General features: G+C 40.5%; 2 protein-coding genes across 4 annotated transcripts; one reads left to right on the top strand and one right to left on the bottom strand.

Moving 5' to 3' along the window:
- Nucleotides 1-1,231: 1,231 nt before the first annotated feature.
- LOC119497707 (adenosine receptor A1-like) lies at nt 1,232-6,038 on the bottom strand. The gene is made up of 3 exons (XM_037786049.1): nt 5,726-6,038; nt 4,124-4,493; nt 1,232-2,635 (listed from the first exon to the last, which is right to left on the bottom strand). The coding sequence occupies exons 2-3, from the start codon at nt 4,489-4,491 to the stop codon at nt 1,795-1,797; spliced, it is 1,209 nt and encodes a 402-aa protein (XP_037641977.1). The 5' UTR covers nt 4,492-4,493; nt 5,726-6,038; the 3' UTR covers nt 1,232-1,794.
- Nucleotides 6,039-8,572: 2,534 nt separating this feature from the next.
- rps19 (ribosomal protein S19) lies at nt 8,573-17,279 on the top strand. 3 transcript variants are annotated; one of them, XM_037786079.1, is made up of 7 exons: nt 8,573-8,659; nt 9,763-9,833; nt 11,112-11,212; nt 12,125-12,308; nt 13,963-14,017; nt 14,364-14,469; nt 17,223-17,279. In XM_037786079.1, the coding sequence occupies exons 2-6, from the start codon at nt 9,763-9,765 to the stop codon at nt 14,448-14,450; spliced, it is 498 nt and encodes a 165-aa protein (XP_037642007.1). In that variant the 5' UTR covers nt 8,573-8,659; the 3' UTR covers nt 14,451-14,469; nt 17,223-17,279. The 3 variants fall into 3 exon arrangements, with proteins under 3 accessions (XP_037642007.1, XP_037642006.1, XP_037642008.1); XM_037786078.1 differs by having other exon boundaries at nt 8,574-8,659; nt 14,364-14,420; XM_037786080.1 differs by lacking the exon at nt 14,364-14,469 and having other exon boundaries at nt 8,574-8,659.
- The last annotated feature ends 4,117 nt before the right edge of the window (nt 17,280-21,396 follow it).

Here is a 21,396-nt window from a genome sequence, read left to right on the forward strand (position 1 = left end):
CTGTATTGAAGAAGACTTGAAACTAGCGATTGAGACCATAACCTCATGTTTATAATGTATATTACTGAGGTAATAAATCAAGCTAGAAGTAGGGTCATTTTCTCATAGACTTCTATACAATGTGACTGACAATCTCCCTGCTGGCTGTTAGAAAGAATGCAAGTTTAAGGCACTTCAACAGTTGCTTCACTTTTCAGACCCGGAGTTGCCCACTGGTTTTCTATAAAGAAAGATTTCATACAAATATATTGTTGGGTATTGTTGCTAATGCTGTTACTGCTTGCTTCTGGTGCATCCTGGGAAACCGGCCATTATCTGACCATAACAATGGCATAATTCAGCTGCTAGACCTAATGATAATCAGACCACCACCGTGAACATGGAGGGTGATTATCGAATCAATAGACATAAGCACAGTTGGTTGTATTCCTCCCCCAGTTTATGACATGCAGTGAATGCGGCATAATTTGGCCAGTAATGACAGAAAGGAGTCTATGAATAACTCCCACACTTGCTCCCTGATGCTAGTTTCACCGATTAACGTCCTGGAACGGGTTCACGTCAGATAACTCCCCTGTTTATGACCCATTTATGACAGACATATTTCATTTCTATGAGATGCAGTAGATATCACGCTCCATCCAAACACAAATATTTCTGGTGGCTACATGGTGGATTAGACACGCTTCTTATCCATCTGTAAAACCAACCGTGGTGACTGTGGGACGGTGGACGCAGCTTATGTTCACCGGTCTTGGCATTTGTGACCCGAGCGAGGCGAGGAGGTGTGTGTACAGAGTGGCGGCATAGCGTGAGGCATTGATTGAGGTGCCTGAGTGTGTCAAGGCCAACCATAATCAGGAAGCAGAGAGCTTTCAGGCAGACAGAACAATTGAATGGGCAGCCGCGCCAGGGAAGCTGGGGAAAATCTTTTCTTTTTTTTTTCCCCCGTTGCCAGATTTCTCCATCAATAATGTGTTCCAGTCAGGGATGGAAGATGTACTAGCTACTCTGTGTATTGTTTGAGTACATAAAGAGGAGATGGAAAGACATAATAAGAGTGAAAATAAATGGAAAAATAGACACAAGATGTGGAGAACGAGTTGCTCTACAATCATGAGAGGCAGGAAAAAGAAAAGAGAGAGCATGTTAAATGTCATGTTAATGGTCCATGCAGAAAAAGATTTCTCTTTTTTTTTTTTTACGCATTTCAAGATGAACAATCCAATTAGTGCGAGCAAGCCCACTTTTTATTTTCACGAGAGCATCATGTCGTATTTACAAGTTTAATCAAAACAGCCAAGACGATTGTGTCATAACCAGGTTAATGATGTTTTCCCTGTGACGCTGCGTCCTCTCTGGACCGCATTTTTACTGAATGTTTAATTAAACGCTGTCGCTCACACATCTACATTACTGGTGGTTGGCTTAGCAGAGACTTAGAGCGGGCTTAGAATAAGACCCATAGGAAGAGCAGTCAAAGAAAACAGACATCTGTGATCAGGATAGTAGTCATCATCTGGAGACTTAATTTTCTCACTGACATTTGGTGTGGGACCTGATAATTAACTGGCCTTTTCATTTGCGAGTTGTTCACAGCGTCTGTGCACAAGGTTGCTGATTAGTTAACAGACCCGACAACAAACAGGAATATGCCGTATTTATTATTTTTTAGTGCACAAGCTGTTTGTTTCAAACACAAGCTTTTTTTCTCATGCACACAAAAACATTGAAGGAACATTAATTTAACTGCTTGAAGATGAAATGTTTACACATAATACAACAGCCCAGAATTCAGACCTCTGGGCACACTTTGGCTTTGAGGGAGTGTTTGGCTGAAGACCATGGAGCTGCCTGCACTGCCTCACACAGCGCCATGCGGACGGATTTTCCTCTGGACGGGGCTACTGGAGGTGTAAGGTGGGCAACGGAGAGGGGAAAGGATGCCCGTTCTTCCCCGGCTTGTTTCTTAGGAGTGAAGAGGATCTGGAGCACGAGGCTGTACAGCTGGAAGAGGAACATGGCGACCGCATGAGCCCAGGCAGGAAGATTGGTGTTGGGGGTGAAAAGGACGAGGGCATGGACGATGTGGAGCGGCAGGCACAGCAGAACTAACAGGGAGAGGGACAGAGCCAGGGAACGGACTCGAGAGGAGTCATGTTTAGGGGGGTCTGCGGGACTAAAAGGAGTCTTCCTGGGCTTGTTGCATAGCAGGTCTAGGTAAACGACCAGCAGGCAAAGCAAGGGGAGCATGAACACAGACATCCCGTGGATATAGACTAGAAACTGGGGACTGAGGATGGTGTCGGGGGCGCACACAAACCAGTGGCTGCTGTGAATCTCAGCGTAGGTGAAGTTGTGCATGTCCTCCACGTAAAACTTGGACAGGAAGCCTCCGTATGGAAGGTACTTCCCAATGACCTTGCGGTCGTCGTGGTGGTACTTAGGGGGCGGGGAAGAGGTCGTCCAGTTGCCATCCAACCCGAGGCCGGCCGTGCCCGGATCGGTCCCGCCACTTCTCCAGGTGTCGAGGAGGTCGGAGCCGATGAACTGGGCGAAGGAGGACAGGACGGAGCCCACCCAGCACAGCAGAACCACACACAGAGCTCGCTGACGGGTCACCACCAAAGAGTACCTGGCATTCACAAACGTGCATGTGGATATTATGCAAATCCTATACTACTTCAATAAGATAATTCTCTTTTTTTTGCAGTTTATATTTTTTAAATAAAGAATGGCAATGTAAAAGTACACTTAACCTACATTTAGAGAAAGAAAATGCATTTATTTTGCTAATTTATTAGTTTATTTGAATAAAAAAACACAATTTGACAGATTTTTTTTGCAACACTTCTGACTATTAATGTAAACTTGCAAAGTAAAAATACATGTTTTTTTGTGTTTTAGTTAATGGTCTTAGATTTACGGTACTTTTTGTAGTAACAATAGTAATTATCTGTACTTAAGCTTTTCTTTATCATTTTTTAAAGAATCATTCTGTTGAGGTGCATGAATTTATTTTAAAAATTAATATATGTTAAAAGTTAAATATTTCATGGAATTATAGGGATGTTTCTTGTAAAATTACAGTAATACATTTTAATTATGGTAAAGATAATTTGTTTGTTTTTTTTGTTTTTTTTACAGTTTATCTAATCTGACAAAAAATGTCTGTTTTTCAACAGACATTTTCCGGCACCCCTACTGCCAAAAAAATCAGTTTTTTTACACTTCTTTTGTGTTTTTACAGTAGCGTTTGTACTAACTACAACTGCACACAAATTCCCTAAACTGAAGAAAGAAATGAACACAAGCAGTTTCTACAGTCAGTACACTGCCTTGATATTCATCTCTCAATAACACCAAAAATACAAAATGCCTCACGTTACTCCTCTCAGCAAAAGGGCATTTTCATTTTAAAATGACTTTCTGACTTTTGTAAGAGATCTGCTTCTGAACGAGGTGTACAAAAATCCCATCTTAGTTACACCAACTGGTTAGAACTGGTTGGTGCAAAGCAATGGAAGACCATTTAAAAAAAAAAAAAAGACATAATACTGGCTCTCTTCCACTGAAAGGCTGGATCTGTAGGTCACTGCCAATCAAACATCTAAGAGCCTCAGAGCCTATTGATATTTACTCGCCCCTGTGTCTCTCAGATGGCAGTATAAGCATTGTGCGATCAAAAGCAACCTTATGAGCACTGAACAAACAGCCTATGTTGATGTAACTGTATGCCATACGTGGTATGGCACGTGGTATGTTTGCTGCTTTTTTCTTATATTGATTTTCTTCCTTTACTGCTGGGAGTATGCTTGAAAGTGTTGACTCTTGGCACCCACATATTTGCCCTCACCCACACACATACTTAAAAAAAGTATTAAAACATCTTATGTATTTTATGTATGTTATCTAATAATTGGTGTTTATTTGTGTGTGCCAATATTTGACAGTTACTTTCCACTTTAACTCACACTGATGCACTTGGCAGCTCGAGTTACCACAGTCTTGGAAAGGGCGGAGTGAGCAGAGGGGTACTCAGTTGGTTGCAATCTGCAACCACGCCTCTATGCTGCCAACACACTGTACCTTTTAAACTGATTCAGCCCTCTTCTAGACTCACCTCTCTGCCAAGTGGTGCTGTAGGTGGGCATCCAGTGTGAGGATCATTAACAGGAACATGGTGAACTGCCTGACCAGCAGGGGGCAACACACCAAGGTTATGCAGGTGTAGAGACACTGCGGGGTTCGCAGGTTGAGCAACACGTTCACAGGAACCCCGACTGCACCCCCGACAGCGCCCACCCAGCCCAGGCACAGCCGGAGACAGTTCGAGACGCTCCCTGGTTGGGGCCTGTCTCTTTTGGTTCCCTCCTGGACATCAGCCACTGCACCGCCGCCGCTGACTGCCATGCACAACCTCACGCTCACCACAATTACAGATACAGATAGGATGCACTGGCACACGGAGTACAGAAATATGAATTCCATGTCTGGGGGAGATAAAAAACAAAGAGAGACTGTTAAAGGCAAAGGGTAGAGTTTAAAAAGTCATTACTGATAATGATGTGAAAGAGCAAAAATTAAAGAAAACTGTATCGATGCTTATGCAAATACAGCCTCATTCACTCCCACTCTAGTTGCCACTCCTGCCCTATGGTCCCGCATGGCTCTTTCAAAATACACTGCCCCTGCAGCTTTAACTTGCATTGTTAAAGGAATGGTCAAACTTAGTGAAAAACAAAGAAGAATAGAGGCAAAGGATGGGGGAAATTTTGAGGTTAAGCATATAGGGGTGTAGGCCAGAATAGTAAAAACAGTCAGCAAGAGAACATATCACATAGCACCTAGAGAATGTGATGCAAGTATATGCTGGTGGCAGAGAGACGGCCAGGGGCAGAGTAGATATTTTTGATAGGTATTGGAGAGCTGTAAACGTGCCTGGAGAGTGAAAAGGTCAGGCCAGACCAGACTTGACAGAACTTCTCCACTGAGGATGTGAGCACCATGCAAACACAGAGCAACAAGCACCAAGCTGGGTTGCAACACACTGTTAACACTCTCTCTATTCTCTCCTCTCTTTGCTTGGTCTCTGTTTCGCCTCTCTCCTCCCTCTGGCCCACCATGCATCACTCGCCCACTCACAAACAGGCCCGGACATTTATGCGTAAATACATGAACACTTACGCTCAATCACACAAGTGCGAGCTCTCCCGAGTGAGTAAAACAAAAATGATTGGCAGCTAATTTTAGTGCATTTTCAAACAAAATAGTCTCACACAAAGCAGATTGGGTGGATATTGAAATAGCAAAATTGCAGGGCACAATATTACACCTGTCCATTTCACGTAATTAGTTTGACCTTTTCAGAACATTCAGTCGTCACTTTTCCATAATAATCATGACTAGCTGCAATAACCTCTTTATACCACTTCATAATCATTTTACACAGTTGTCTCACCACTTGAAGGGGCCTCAGCAAAATTGATTCACTGAAGTAATTAATGAAGTTTAATCCACCTTGTGTGAGTTTCCAATTCAAATTGGTGGCTGGTCACTCCCGGTGTAATTAATTGCCTTAATTAATCAATTAAGCTCCTTGAAACAACATCCAAGCTATAGGGCCAAACCTTTCAGCGTGGTCAGAGCTAGTTGAAAAGTCAGTGGTGCGTGGATGTTGAAGTAATATCAAAGAAGTAAATTATGGATAAAAAGGTACTGTTACCTGTTGTGAAGCCCTGCGATGACACAGATAGTTTACACAAAGCTCTGTAATCTATCCTCTGTATGACTTTGCTGCCTTTTGATTCCCCTCCAGGATCTCTATCTCTCACTCTCTCACTCTAAACTGTCTGCCCCCGCTGACAGAGTATAAACCTGATTCATAAACCTCTGCTTATCCACCTGCCTTCTATCTTTCTCTCTCTCCTGTCTCTGCAAACATATCAATTGTGTCAATGTTGGAGCACGGCTGCCCTTTCCGTCTGAGATGTGCAAAGGGCAACACCACCACTGCCAGTCAAGGAAGTATGTAAATAAGACACACATGCACATATGAGCATTGACAAACACACATACGCAGAAATAAGTTTTATTCTTCACTCTTATAGCTTTTCACTTTTAGACTTTCTTTGATTCCTGCAATTTTCTCTTAATTGGAGCAAGACAAAGGAAAATAAGAGGTCGCTCTTAAAGCTGCAGGAGGCGAGTTTATATGATTTAAAAAATATATATTTTTATAAAACGGTCACTTTGTCCTGACAGTAGTGCATGAGACAGGTGATCTGAGAAAAAATCATGTGCCTCTGTGTCCTCCTGTGTTGTGACCCGGCAGCCATGGTGAGATAAGTTGAGGAATTACCAAGCACCGCCCACCAGCCGGAGAAAACGTTCTCATTTTACAGCTAAACAGTACACTACAAGATGTTTCTGAAAACATTTGAGGAGAGAAATAGGCATTACAGTAATATTGATTCATATTTGATCAGCGCTCCCTAGTTTGACCGTTTGATCGGAGTTTGCAAGTGATTTACAGCTGCCTCCGTTGAATGAACAGCCAATAGGAATGCTCTCTCTCTCTCTCTGAAATGTCCTGTGATTGGCCAAAGTCTCCCATCACAGGCTAGATTTTTTAAAGCCTGAAAACAGAGCTAAGAGGAGGTGCAGAAGTCTAGTTATCTCTCAGAGCACTTGAATTACAATATGCTGAAAGCTTATTATGATAGTTTTGCCCAATGATGCCAAAAATATACTACTTCAGGTTTAACTCCCCACGCAATGTGCTTTTTGATGGAGTGCTCATGAGCTGGAGGTAATAAAGATGAGCCAAGACATTGCAGTCTTATATAAAGGCATCGTTCGAAAACAAAATAAGCAGACAGCACCTTTGTATGAACTATATTGCTAGGTTACCTACAGAGGGAATGCATGCCTTCAAAAAAGAATATACCTTTAGGCTTACACTTTACATTATCCATGTTATTCCTGTGATCTCAGACAGATCATTCAATAATGCATAATACTCTCTAGCAAATAGAGAAATGTGTAAAGCTCCACTGACAACTAAGAGACAAAGCCTGGAGCAACACCATTGAAAATCGGTGGAGAACGGAGTTTTGTGTGCACAAACTGTTTAGTTTTTAAATGCAAGTCAGCTTCATTGAACTGTAGCTATGGGCTGACAGTTATGGCCTGGAGAATGTGCCTATATTTTTCCAAAAATCACCCAAGCATATCCTACTACAAATCATTCTCCCGTGCACGATCTGCCAAGGAGGGCCAAGCTCCAGGCAGGTGCACACTGAGCCCCATTTCACAAAAGCATACCCACAATACAAATCCAAAACAGAGGTTAACAAAGTCACTTTTGCCTGCTGCAATTATAATAGGCCTACAGCTACAATATGTTTGTTGGTTAATTGTGACCCTGAGGAGGGCAGGCAGGGGGAATACAGATTACACAAGTAGAATTATAATAAGTTAGCACTATTACAATAAGTGTATTCTTTCTGTGCACCTTCAGTTTAAAGACAGTCTAATGTTTGTGGCACCAGAATGTGTATCCTATCTCAAAATTAAGTCTCATTTTGTATGAGTATATTTAAAAATCTATATAGATAGATAGATAGATAGATAGATAGATAGATAGATAGATAGATAGTAACTTTATTGATACCGAGGGAAATTCAAGTGTCCAGCATCACAGTTCCATAGTGCAAAACATGTTAGTAAAAAGGCAGTAAAAAAGTGCAAAATTCAAAGTACAAAAAAATATACCAGATATAAAAATCCCATGTTTGAATATATAGTAAAAAGGCAGTAAAAAAGTTAGTAGTGCAAAATATAAAGTACAAAAAAATATACCAGATATAAAAATACAATGTATGAATATGTAACTGTTCAAGGTAGTACCACAGTAAAAGCTGTATTTCAGTGAAAATGGGAGATTAACAATTTTGTGCCAAAATACAAAGTACAAAAAAATATACCAGATATAAAAATACCATGATATAAAAATACCAGACGTAAAAATACCATGTATGAATATATAGTAAAAAAGGCAGTAAAAAAGTTAGTAGTGCAAAATACAAAGTACAAAAAAATATACCAGATACAAAAAATACAATGTATGAATATGTAATTGTTCAAGATAGTACCACAGTAAAAGCTGTATTTCAGTGAAAATGGGAGATTAACAAATTTAGTCTGTGCCTCTAAGTTTTTCTCTATCTATGGAAGTTTTTATTGGACTTTATTAGTTGTAACCCAAATAAGACATTCCACAAATGTGTAAATATCACTTTACATGTAAACCTTAAAAAACCTATTTACACAGTAAGTTATGCGTATTTGCAAATTGCCATGTATTTTTGTAGATGTAACGTTACACAACACAAATACAAAAATACATGTTTGTGGATAGTGAAATATTTGCAGATCATGGTACACATTTGTGGAATGTCTTCTGTGGATTACAACTAATAAAGTCCATTAATAACTTCCATATCTATCACCATCATAATGTGGTCGGTGAATGTGATGAGCAGCAGCGGTGGGAAAAACAACGCTCTGAATCTCGCGATAAGTAACGAGATTTGCCCGTTTTAACATCAGTCGGAAACCCCGTCGCACCCTCTTCCCTTCGCTGTCCACAAGCAAGGTAAAACACTAGATCTCCTCCTCGGGATAAATGACACGAAATAGCTTCATATCTTTAACATTTACTCCCGAAAAGTGTTCAGGTAGTGTATAACGTACAGATGAACAAACGGTTAAGCTTTACGTGAGGTTACTAGACGTGTTTATTTGTATTTATAACGAATTTACTCGTAGTAGTATAGCTCCTGTTTGTAATGGCTGCCTCCATGCTACCTCATGGCCTGCTAGCATAGTGGCTAGCTATCCCGATTTAGCTTCGTATTTATTGCTGTAATGTAAAGTTAATGTGCCTATTCCCGAAATGGATACCACTTGAAAGGTATTGCGATCAGTGAATTGTGTGTAAATGGGTAGCGTTCACTACTAAATGAGGTTTAGTCGGGTCCGTTAAGGTTAGCTGGTTACCTAGCTACAGCCCTGTTGCTAGGAGGCTAACGCCGGTTGAGCGCGTGCAACCAAGATCATCTCCTCATGTGTCGGCTCTAAACTGTTGCTGCTTGAACTGTTAAATTGGCATTTTATAACCCAGAAGCAACTGATGTTAAGCCTCTCACAGCATGTTCTGTGCGTCAACGTTAGATCACGTTATTTCTTCTTTGACATCTGAACAGCATCCTTAAAGAAGTGTGTTCACGAGTAGCCAACTCAGTCTATTAGAGTGTATGTCAGTGGTTTTGTTTAATGTCACGTTAATGTGTCTCCTATATCTCATTACTGTGCGTCAACGTTAGATCACGTTATGTCTTCCTAGACAACGAACAAGGCAACCAACCATAAACCTGATTCATAAACTTCAATTCACGCTCAGTCAAGTGAAAAATGTACTTTTATTGGTCCTTATACCGTACAACAACAAAAAATACATTTAGAAAGTTCCAAACATTTTATTTCCTTAGTGTCATTTCACCTTTATCTTTATACTAAAATCACCTTTATATTATGCAGTCTTTTCCAATATACAAGTATCAATAAGCATGATTAAAAGGTCACAATGGCTTTATGTCCGTGTTCAGTTACTTAAAGAAGTGAAGCGACGTGTTCATGAGTAGCCAGTCAGGGGTTTTGTTTAATGTCACATTAATGTGTCTCCTATGTCTTCTTCAGATGCCAGGTGTCACAGTGAAAGACGTCAACCAGCAGGAGTTTGTCCGTGCCCTGTCGGCTTTCCTGAAGAAGTGAGTATTTTTTTTTTCTCCACACATCATAATTTTGGCATTTCAAAAAATTCATGTGCCCAGGAAAAGTGTTGGGATAAATACCGTTCTTCCGAAAGATATTTCCTCAGTTGGTGTTTTGATGATGATGATGGCTTAACATGTCATTTCAAAATCTTCCAAATAGTCTGCCCTCTTTGATATATAAACAGGATATAAAGATATTAGAAACTCACTAAAATACAACAGTCTGGTCACAAAGTTGAATCAACACCCCTTTTAAACAGTTTCATCAAAAACTGAATATTATAACTAGGGATGTCACGGTACCAGAAATCTAGTAGTCGATGCCAATACCGGTGAATTTACACGATTCTCAATACCAATTCGATACCACGGTAAAAAAACAAAACAATAAATCCCCTGTACTGTAATTCAACACGCACTCTTTTATTAAAAACATTTGAACATAACAAAACAGAGGCATGTAGCCTTTAAGTAATAAATAAAAAGAATAAACCCATTTTGTTCATTTTTGCGTATCAGCGGCATGTTATCAATCGATAGACGACGGACACTACATACTGACCGTGAATGCATCTGGTTCGTCAGCTCAGAGCATGGATGTATTAAAAGCACAGCTCAGAGTAGTAGGCGCAAGAGGCAGAGGATTTATTGTCGAAGTGAAAAGCAAACACACCTATTTGGCAATATTTCACGTTTAATCCCAATGCTATAAAGGAACCATATCGTTAATGAGGTAATCATTGCGAAGTGGATGGAGCTGTCACAGCCGGTGTGCACGGAGCAGCGGAGCCCCGCAGCAAAAGCGCTACCAGAGAGGCCAGGCACACCGCTACCCGACGGTACAGATCAGAGTCAGCGCTCTGCACATGTTGACAGTAATCTTTCTTGTAAAATGTCCGTCGTATTCAGTAACACCGCTGTTGTCAAAAGTTTATTATCCGGTGGGAAATTTTCCTCACCGTCACCTCACTACCAATGACCATTACAGGCATTGTACGGTACCTTCGGTACTGTAGAAAAAGAGTACCGTCACTTTTTGAAAATGTTGGTACCGAAGTATCGGTTCTCGTGACATCCCTACCCAAGACTGATCATATATAGTTTTCAATGGACTTGATTCCATACTTATGTTAACCTCAATGTAAAGTTTAGTTCTATGCAGTGCTAATAAACAGTGTTATATCACAGAAAGTAATGCTACACGCTAACAAAGTGTTTATACGGGGTTCCGTTGTGGTTTACTACATGTTGACACTTCTCTCCTGTCCCCAGGTCAGGAAAGCTGAAGGTGCCTGACTGGGTGGACCTGGTCAAGCTGGGTAAGCACAAGGAGCTGGCCCCCAGTGATGAGAACTGGTTCTACATCAGAGCAGGTAAGTCCAAATACTTGATGTTAATTCCCACTTGCCATTGCGTCTCTTTGATACTAGAAAGACAACGTTTTTTTTGTACATATCTCAAGTTGGTTGCAACAAGTGTATGTGTGTGTGTATATAGTAAAGCAATGCAATTCAACCACTTGCTGGTGTTGGAAGCTCATGCTGCCCCTACTGAATAGCTCTTACTGCATTTTACATCACCAAAGGGATGTATAGAAGTTTGTAGCTTTGAGACCGTAGTGGTAGCTGTCATGAATGCAGCGTGGGCTTACTTGGCTTGATATGTCAGCACAAACCCTGCTGGGATTTGATACCCAGTTGAATGTGCCTTTGTGGTCGTTTATAGAACATTTTTGCAATCTCAGGAATGATTTGGCATCCCGTGTAAAGAATATACCTTGATTTAACGATTCACTCGCATGCAAGTTATTTTTCTTTTAGATGTGTGCCATTGAGACATGACACATGACTACTGTTGACAGAGTACTAGAACTGATATTCACATAATGTTTGTGCACTCAGACCTTTTAAATAGTGCCTGAAAAGCAAAGGATGATGGGGAGATCACTTATGTGCCTCATTTGTCTGCCATTTCTTCTAAAGGGTTGTGACTAAAATTGTTTCTTCTAATGCCATAGCTTAGAGGTGTAATTGAAAGTAAGGTTAAACTCTCACTGCTTGGTGATGATGTACAAGTTCATCACTGTTTATCTCTGACCTCCAATGTCTTTCTCGTGAAATATGAAACCACATTACCCATTAATTTTCCTGTCTTGCACTCTTACTGAGGCCACAAGCTTACTTATCCAAACGTCAGTATTTTGCCATGTTGCGAGTGAACCCTCAAAACAACATATTAGTTACTGAAGCCACAACATAACACCCTCATCCCTTCTGCTCCTGCAGCATCCACAGTGCGCCACCTGTACCTCCGTGGAGGTGCTGGTGTTGGCTCCATGACCAAAATCTATGGAAGTCGCCAGAGGAATGGCGTGTGCCCTGCCCATTACAGTGTAGGATCCAAGAACGTTGCTCGTAAGGTGCTGCAGGCCCTCGAGCTGCTCAAGATGGTTGAGAAAGATCCCAATGGGTGAGTGCCTCTATTCACTGTAGCCACTAGATAAAATCTTTCATTAAAAGCTAGATTAACTAGTTTGAGTGTTCAAAAATTACTGTCAAGAGGTTTTGTGTGGCTTTTTAATCTGAGCCTTGTTTGGATATGTGTATTAGGGCTGCAACAACTGTTAAATTGTTATTGAAAAATAGTTTGCAACTAATTTCATCATCTATTTGTTGGGTCTATGTTATGATGCATGGCACACGCTGTGGCAATGTCCCCTAAGGGGGGGGTTAGTAAGCCAGCCATTGCCGTGCCTTGTATAGCTGATGCAATGAATTACAAGAAATGGCGGTCAGTAATTTGAAAAATGGCAGAAACGGAGACTAACGATACAGTGGAAAAAAGTGCAGAGGCCAAGGCACGACTGCGAATTCTAATTTAATTAATACTATCTGTCTGTTTTCTGTTTTGTGATGGATCAATGTAGCCGGGCTCCTGATAAAGCTATTTTAAAGCTAATGCTTGATAGAGCTAACACCCCTGAAAGCTATTTTAAAACAAACGCCTGGCTAAATTGATTCATCACAAAACCGAGAAAACAGATGTGAGGTATTTCTGTCTGACAGTTTTTAAATCAATCTGTAATCGTGGTTTGTTGGTCAAAATGGATGCAAATCTGCCGTGAGCGCTATTTAACTGAAATTTGGTTGGAGAGGCACCGTACAACGTAACGTTGTGGAGTTTTGGGAATATTTCATGTCATTAGTCGGAGACAATCTAAAGTGAATCCTTTATTTCTTTACAACACAAACTTGAGGAATATCTGATCAAATATATATTGGTCACATTTACCTTTTTATTTGCAAGTGCATGGCTGTGACCCCAATGTCCATTTATTTAATTTATATTTTTTTGTAGTAAAAGAGCATTTTACAAGAATGTGAGAAATAAGTTTGTTTTTTTTAAATAAAACACTGGAAGAAATATGTAGCCTTTTTCTTTTTATGTGATTAGTTGAAGTAGTTATTGACTTATTGATTATTAAAATAGTTGTTAGTTGCGGCCCTAGTGTGTATAAATATATATATATATATATATATATAAATAAATAAAATCTGTACAATGCAGTCAAAGCTGACAGCATGTATTAGCTGGCATGTGCATGATGTGGTGTGTTTTTGGGCTAATGTGGGCATGGAGTAATTGACACTCTGCTCTACACATGCAGTCACTCATTCTTGCAATACTGTGATTTTTATCTGTGGAGAACATGATGTAAAATAGACCCATTAATGTGATGCTGATACCTGTGAAATCTCTAAGTGCATGAGCTTGAATTTTGTTCTGCGAGTCTGCAATAATGATGTAGTCTCACTGTAACGAGAGGACTAATTGATTGGCTTGGTTTTTATTCAGTTCAAGTGGGCAGGAAAATGAAATTCCGTTTTGAATCGCCTTTGTTTCAGGGTTAATAATTGATTCTTGCCTACATGTATAGATGGAGTATTGACATGAGGCTTTCCTTAACTGTAATATTGTGGTCAATGTGGCGTAAAGAAGTAGCCGAGTTATTGAAGGCTTAGGCATTTTTTGTATTGATTTTTGACAAAGTTGTATAGGTTGATGTATTCTATTATGTTCCCTCATTTTTTTGTTTTCATTATTGTTGTTCTCTTTCTCTCAGTGGTCGCAGACTTACTGCCCAGGGAACCAGAGACCTGGATAGAATTGCTGGCCAGGTGAGAAACTAACCCAACTTCACTAATTATGTTGACATACACACAAGTAACTTGATTATTTGAAGTCTGAACAAAACCATACAAAGAGGCTATGGATGTTAATAATTAACAGATTAACGCTATCGGTTAAACGGTTAAAATAAATATTAATAATTAATTAAAAAGCTCAGAGGAGCGGCTCGTTTCTTTAAGGAGAAAAGCTGGTCCACCTTAAGAGGCAGAGCCGAAGTTACAAGATACAGGAAGTTGGCTCTGGCCTATGGCTCGCTTGAGCAGAGCGAGTTGTAGCCTCGTAGCATTTATCCACCAACAAATAAACTGTACACACACTGTCTGCTACACCTAGGTTCACAGCCATAACGCCACCGACAAACCACCGCCAAACCCACAATCCCTGCTGCCGGTGAGTGGATCAGCTGATGCAGTGTACTGATCAAAGTACATATAAATTGGTAATCAATGCTATTGTAGTGTACCCAAAAAAGTATGAACGTGTCGCTTACTATTATGTGCATTTACTCATACAGTAGTGTGTTTAACCTTAACATAATGCACTCATTGCCTGTAGTACACAAAGGGCCAAGCCTGACAAACTGAAATAATTAAGGTTGACAGAAAACAATGGGAGGGGTGTAGAAAGATGTTTATTACACAAGGACAATGTCATTCAGGGTGAGTGTGTGTTATCTGAAACGGACAAATCCATTTACTGATGTTCTGTATGAATACTAATGAGTGATTACTGCACTGATAGTGTTGGTTATACACTGAATCTGTACCTTGCCTCAAATCCTTACACAACTTCACATAAGCCGTATTATACTAATTTGCTGTCCCATTAAAACACTTTCACTGCGCGCCATTGCTCTGCCACCACCTTGCCACTGCTTTGCTTTCCATTCAAATATGTGACCCACATACAAAATCTACAGTCGTATAACAAATTGAGATACTAAAAGCCTTTACACAACAGGGGTGTTTTTTTTATGCAATTAATTTACATGTCAATATATTTTTTCGACCTGGTTTTGTCATGAGTACTTTCACACGGAACTTAAATATTATGCGGTGAAAAGGCGGCGTCATTTTTTTCGCAGCGAGGTTGTTTTTTTTAGCCTTGAATAAAGGTATGCACTAATCAAGTTGTGCGGAACGGGTCGAGTTGCACCTATATTTATGAAACGACAACGCGGAGGCTGCATTGTCTGAACCATGACGGCAAACTGTATTACTCTTTAACCATGACAAACTGCAGCACAGACCAGATCCACTCCCTCCAATCTAAAACTTTCACCATAAAAGCCCTACAAATATAATATTGCGAGTGTTTTGCAGTTTCGTGTCGTTTATTCGTCACGCCCCCAGTGTGTAACGGCCTTAAGCCTTATACACTACATTTAAGAGATTAACCTAGGTCTGTGAAGTGCGTTGTGTATGTATTATGAGATTGTGGCCTTAGTTGGTCTTTATCATGAAATGAAACAGGCATTTCCCAAATGCAGCTGAAGTCTGTGTTGTAGGGGTAAAGACCATTTTCCTCTGGCAGCCATAAACAATCCTGGTAGCTGAGAATTGAATTGCACCACCAGACCCTTCTTACCTGTGCCTCTACTTGTTTCCGACTGTCTCTCAGTAATGAAAAACACAAAGGGGAGTTGACTTCCCACTGCTTTAAATGGTAGCCATTGTGCCGAGGAGTTTTAGTATGTATACTACAGCCTGGTCGAACCTACTGCTAGAATTTAAATGCTCCAGTATCAGGCTCCCATGCTGTCGAATGAATATCATCGCAACCTCATGCCGGCCAGCCAAAGGTTGTTTTTTTTTTCAGTGACTGGCTGTGTATGACACGCTGGCAATTTATGTTGCGTTCAGATGCGCTCCGGGTGGCGCCTTAAGCGTGTGTGATCATAGAAATACCATCCCTTTGCTTTGATGCGACACCTTGTCTGTTGCGGGAGTACACGGCCCCAGTGTCAGTTCAGCATGCGAGTCTTTTTTAAAGCACTTGTCCTTGGGCAAAATTTCCTCTGCCAGCCAAGTGAGTTATGTGTCTTGTGTGGCACACTACTGGCATTGTTTGTTCGCCTTCACTGAAAAACAAATCGCAGTTGAGCCTTGTCAAAAAATCAGCAGAGAGGCAGCAGTGTTGTGATAATCCAAGGGTAAAGGGGGTAAACATGTGGAGGGAATTTCATGCTTGGCAAGTCCGCCGTATGGCACCAGTTTTCTCCTTGTTTACCCATGCTAATGAGCAGTATGCAGATGAACAGACCTGAGCTCAGCCCCGCCTACCTGCTGCACAAAACTGGCACATAGCATGTATGTGTGGCTCCGCTACCTCCTCACGAATCCCCCTTGTGTGTTGTAGTTTCTGATGGCTTTTTAAGAGCTTGATGATTTTCCCCTTGCAAGCCACGTTTCTGCCATGTACTGTCAGACTATTCAGTGTTTTTGGCAGCAACTGAAACACAAACATTTTCTCCTCCAAACTGTGTTCACTCAAGTCCCCATGAAATTGCATTTTGATAGCATCTTACTTCCTTAAGTTGCACATTTCTTGTTCTAACACAATATTGCGGTGGGCTTTAATGTGGTGAGAAATTTACAAGTAAACTAATAGAATATTTAGCAGATGGGAAGTTTAATTTGATCGCAATTAGGCCTGCAACTAACTATTAATTACATTATTGATTAATTTGTAGATAATTTTTGCAATTATTGGTTTGGTTAATAAAATGTCAAGAAAATGGTGAAAAATGTCGATCGGTGTTTCCCAAAGATGACGTCCTCAAATGTCTTGTTTTGTCCACAACTCAAAGATATTCAGTTTACTGTCAGAGGAGTAAAGAAACCAGAAAATATTCACATTAAAGAAGCTGGAATCAGACGTTTTACTTTTTTTCTTTAAAGAATTACTCAAAGCGATTGATTATCAAAATAGTTGGCGATTAATTTAATTGACAACTAATCGATTAGTCGTTGCAGCTCTAATAGCGATTGGTACAAAAGAGTTTAAATAGTTGGGTTGATTTGCACCATCTATGGCAGCATGATGAACCATTAAAATATTTTTTTATCCCCAGCAAGTAATTGGATTTCGATTTGAAGACAAAACTTTTCAAAGGCACTGCAACACCTCGTCTGCTCTTGGACTTAATTTATGAATAATCCTCATGATGTTGTTTCTTTGTTCTTTCCACAGGTTGCAGCTGCAAACAAGACAAAAATTGTTCAATAAATCTTTTTTGGAGAAAGTCAAGCACTGTGTGCTCTTTGTTTTTTCTACCTTGTGTGAACAATGAAGATGAACCTGAGGGCATAAATGGTCTGCTCAGTATTTATGAAGTACTCTGCTCACCTTGTCTGAATAAGAAATTGTTTGATTGTGTCATTGGGCTCATATTTCACTGGTGGTGTTCAAGTTGAGCCGAATTTATTGGCGAGGGAGAGAAAATTTAAAAGGGCGAGATGCTACTGCACGAAATCATCCGTAGCTGGTCTAAATAGACAGTTTATTAGCCACACGAACAAGGCCGACTAATGTAATTTAGTCCAAAGGGCAGCAAACAACCATAGGTTGTGTTTCCAGATCCTCGTATCCTCTAACCAGCAGAAGCTCACTACAGGGTGCAGTTTCATGTAGCAGTTTTGAAAAGGCTTCCTGGGCGCTGCTCTGTCAGCGAGCCAATACATTGAGCCTCATCAGTGGCCAAATGCTCTCATCTGTCACACTTAGCTCCCATATTAATCTTTTTTTTTTTTTTTTTTCTGCCACTGTGTTCATGTATCAGATGTAGTTAGTACAGATTGGTCCATTGATACCATGACAACCAAGGAAAATTGTTCAGTTAATAAAGGCAGATGATTACATTTCCATAAGCAACGCAATTGACAGTTGAATAGCTGGTAAGGAATGATGTCATGATTTAGCAGTTTCATTCAGGGCCACAGTGCCACCTAGAGACTAAAACGACCAACAGCAGCTTCCTAAACCACCTTAATGTTAATGGCATTGAACAAATGCTTTAAATTTACTATTTTACTCCCTCACTGTCAAGATAACTGGGATATTTGGAAAACAGTATAATGAGAAACATGATGGTTGTCATTAATGTGTGTGGGTGGTGAGTTGCTCATTTACAGCAGGCCTTAAATGCTACTTCTGGTGTGCCTAAATCGTCTCATTAAAGAATAAAAAGAAATGTGAGTTTGTAGTTTAACCTAAAAACATTCTTTTCTGAAACACAACTTTTTTTTACATATTGGGTTTCCAGTTGGGTCAAGTTAAAACACAATTTCTTGTCTTTTTCTAAGGAGATAGGCTTGCATGTCCTGCACAAAGTTCAATCAGGGAGAGCACTTGACTGATTTAATTTGGCGGTGCTTCGGAAATCCTGCAGAGGGTGCCAAAGCCTATAGAATATCTATCATGCCTATATAAGCACTTTGGGGTGATTGCCTCTGAGCTGCCTACTCATGTCCTTAAAGCAGTAGCACTTATTAATCTAATGGCACCGGCCAGTCAGTTATTATAAATAGATGTGGTATTTAAAAAAAAAAGCCTGACATTTTACAAGTTGAATATGAGGTGCAAACAATTTTAAGGGGCTACATGATTTTCTGCTATTGGCAGTTTTTCCTAAATTTGTTTAGCTCCCAACATTTATGCGTAATATAAAACACTTCACATTGTGTTTATCGTGACAGCTTCGGGAGCTTTCCACAGAGAAAATGTAATGCGTCGGGCAAATTGACTGTAAAACATCCAATCTGTTTCCTTTTCTCATTTTCAATTTGGGTCAGTGGAGCTTCATGTGCCGGCTCTTTTTTTTTTCGTTCCTCAGCTAGCCTTGGGGCGACAAGCACAACCAAATGAGAAGAGGGGGCGGGGGGGGGAGTGCAGTGCTGTGTTCATGTATATATCTGTGTCTCCTTTTTGATAATAAAGATTTATATCGTTGACTCAATTCATGTCCAGATTTGAAGAACAATAACCAGAAGGCATTGTTTGCCAACAGAGCGGAGCTGTTGAACACAGCCTGCTGTGCTGACTGTGTGTGGGTGAGCTTATACTTGGTCCTGTGTTGCAGATCCCTGGACAATGAGCCTGCTGTGTTTGCCAGTCTGCCATCCACTGTGTTGTGAGTACAGTACACAACACCGCATAATATAATACAGTGCGGTGCTCTCTCGGCCCCATCCAACACACGGCTGTCTCGTCTTTGTTTGTCAATCACCACAAAGCCTCCAATTATTCTGCATGTCTCTCAGGAAATATTAATGTCTAGCCTTTTTATATATACACCCCCTCTCTCACTCGTCTCCATCTCCGTGTCCGCCCGCTCTCTTTTTCATTTGGAAACCAGCTGTTGTTGAACACCTGAACCCTTCCTCCCTCCCTTCACTGGCCCATCCCTCCTCTCCCTCCCCTTGATCCCTCTTTTTTCTTCTACCCTTTAATTTGGAAGAGAGAGAGAAGGATAAACATGTCTTTGACTGGTAGAGAGAAATGTGTGGAATCCACCAGAGGAGGTCTTCCACATTTGTTCACTCGCTTGTTTTCGACTGAATACATTTCTGCAGCCACATTTTGTATTAATGTGATTTCAGCTCCAGTCAGTCAACTTGTTTGTGCGCCGATTTGTCATTGTGTGGAGCGTAATTATCAGCAGGCGTCACTATAGCAATTACCAGTGTGGAACAATTACCACTATAACAAAATGCACATCCAAGTGGTTTGTGGTGCCTAGTGTATGTGTGTGTATGTGTGTGTGTGTGTGTGTGTGCGTGTGAGGAGGTGGCTGCACCTACTCACTCTCCCAATTCTTTGGCAGCTCAGCTTGATCACACTGAGAATGGATGCAGACCTGCCTCTCACCTCCTCGGGGCTGGAAACAGCAGATAACTAAGAAATGTCTCCGCTGCACAAGTCTCTAAAATAGAACCACTATCAGGAGAGCTCCTACACACACACACACACACACACACACACACATTGTCAACCCACAGCTTCATGCCCTCCGGCATGTTTTCCCCCCAGAAGACAAGACATACCTCCAGAAAGTTTCCCAGCATTCCCAGTCTCTGGCATATCGAGTTAGCTGAGTTTTCTTTGGGAAAAGCTGGCAGAGATCCCATAGAATATGCTTCTGGCTTGGTGGAGATAACATCAGCCCCTTCCTGCCGCACAACACAATGCTTTCCTCATAAACTGCATTGCTTTCTCAAAATCCTTTGTTGCAGTTCAGTTTTTGGAGACATTCAAACCCTCAATCAGTTTTCTATTTGTCAAGATCTTTTTTCGTGCTGATCAAAGTAAGCTCGGGTATTTAGTAGGGCTGTCAATTAAAATATTTAAACGGGATTAATTGCATGATTGTCCATAGTTAATCGCAAATTAATCACACATTCTTTTTATCCGTTCAAAATGTACCTTAAAGGGAAATTTGTCGAGTATTTAATACTCTTATCAACATGGGAGTGGGCAAATATGCTTGCTTAATGCAAATGTATTTATATATGTATTATTTAAAATCAATTAACATTCTCATAACTGATAACATTCAGCCACTAGAAGTCACATCCTCCCTCCCCCGTTCCAGTGCATTCACTTCACGACAAATGGTTGCCAGTTCGTTGCACAACCTGCATATTTTATGGTTGGACAGTCATGTCAAGTGATGAGTCTTTTGTGGTCGAGTAAAAGTCATTTAGCAACATGTAGCTATAGGCCTACATCTCTGGTTCAGACAGTCACCCACTTCTAAATCCCCTCTGATGCGTATCTTGATGGGATTGAAGCTGTTATTTTTCTCATTTTGACAATTTAACCGGTGACAACACATTGGTTCAGGTTCAAGGACTGTGGCTGTTGGTAGTTGTTGTTGTTTTTTTTTGTAATTTTATGGGTTATTGTTGTTCGGACGATAAGGCTACGTCAGTTGTCACCTGTTGCCTTGGTAAATATTCACATAATCTTCAGCCTGATTTGACCAGTGTCAAAACCATTTATCTTTTTTTTTTTTCACACTAACTGGCAACTTCATCGCTGACAACAAACAGATACCATGTCATACCAAGGTCCTTATACTATTGGCTCACAAGCCTTGTTAGAAGTGGGAACCGACCGTCAGATATCTTCCATAGAGATAAACAAAACATTCATTTTGGACCCATCAACATTTTTTAAATGATTAATTCAATATTTTTACTTTTTTTTTTAAGGAAAAACCATACTTTTACTTTTCTTTAAACGAGTTGTGGATGTATAATTTTTTTTTAAATGATACAATTGTGTAAAAATGTGACCTTTTAAGCCTTAATGAAGTCTTATTGTACAAGTCAGTGGTTAAACCAACGCAGCAGTTGCAGTGTAG

The sequence above is a fragment of the Sebastes umbrosus genome, chromosome 11 (assembly GCF_015220745.1).
Source record: "Sebastes umbrosus isolate fSebUmb1 chromosome 11, fSebUmb1.pri, whole genome shotgun sequence".
NCBI lineage: Eukaryota > Metazoa > Chordata > Actinopteri > Perciformes > Sebastidae > Sebastes > Sebastes umbrosus.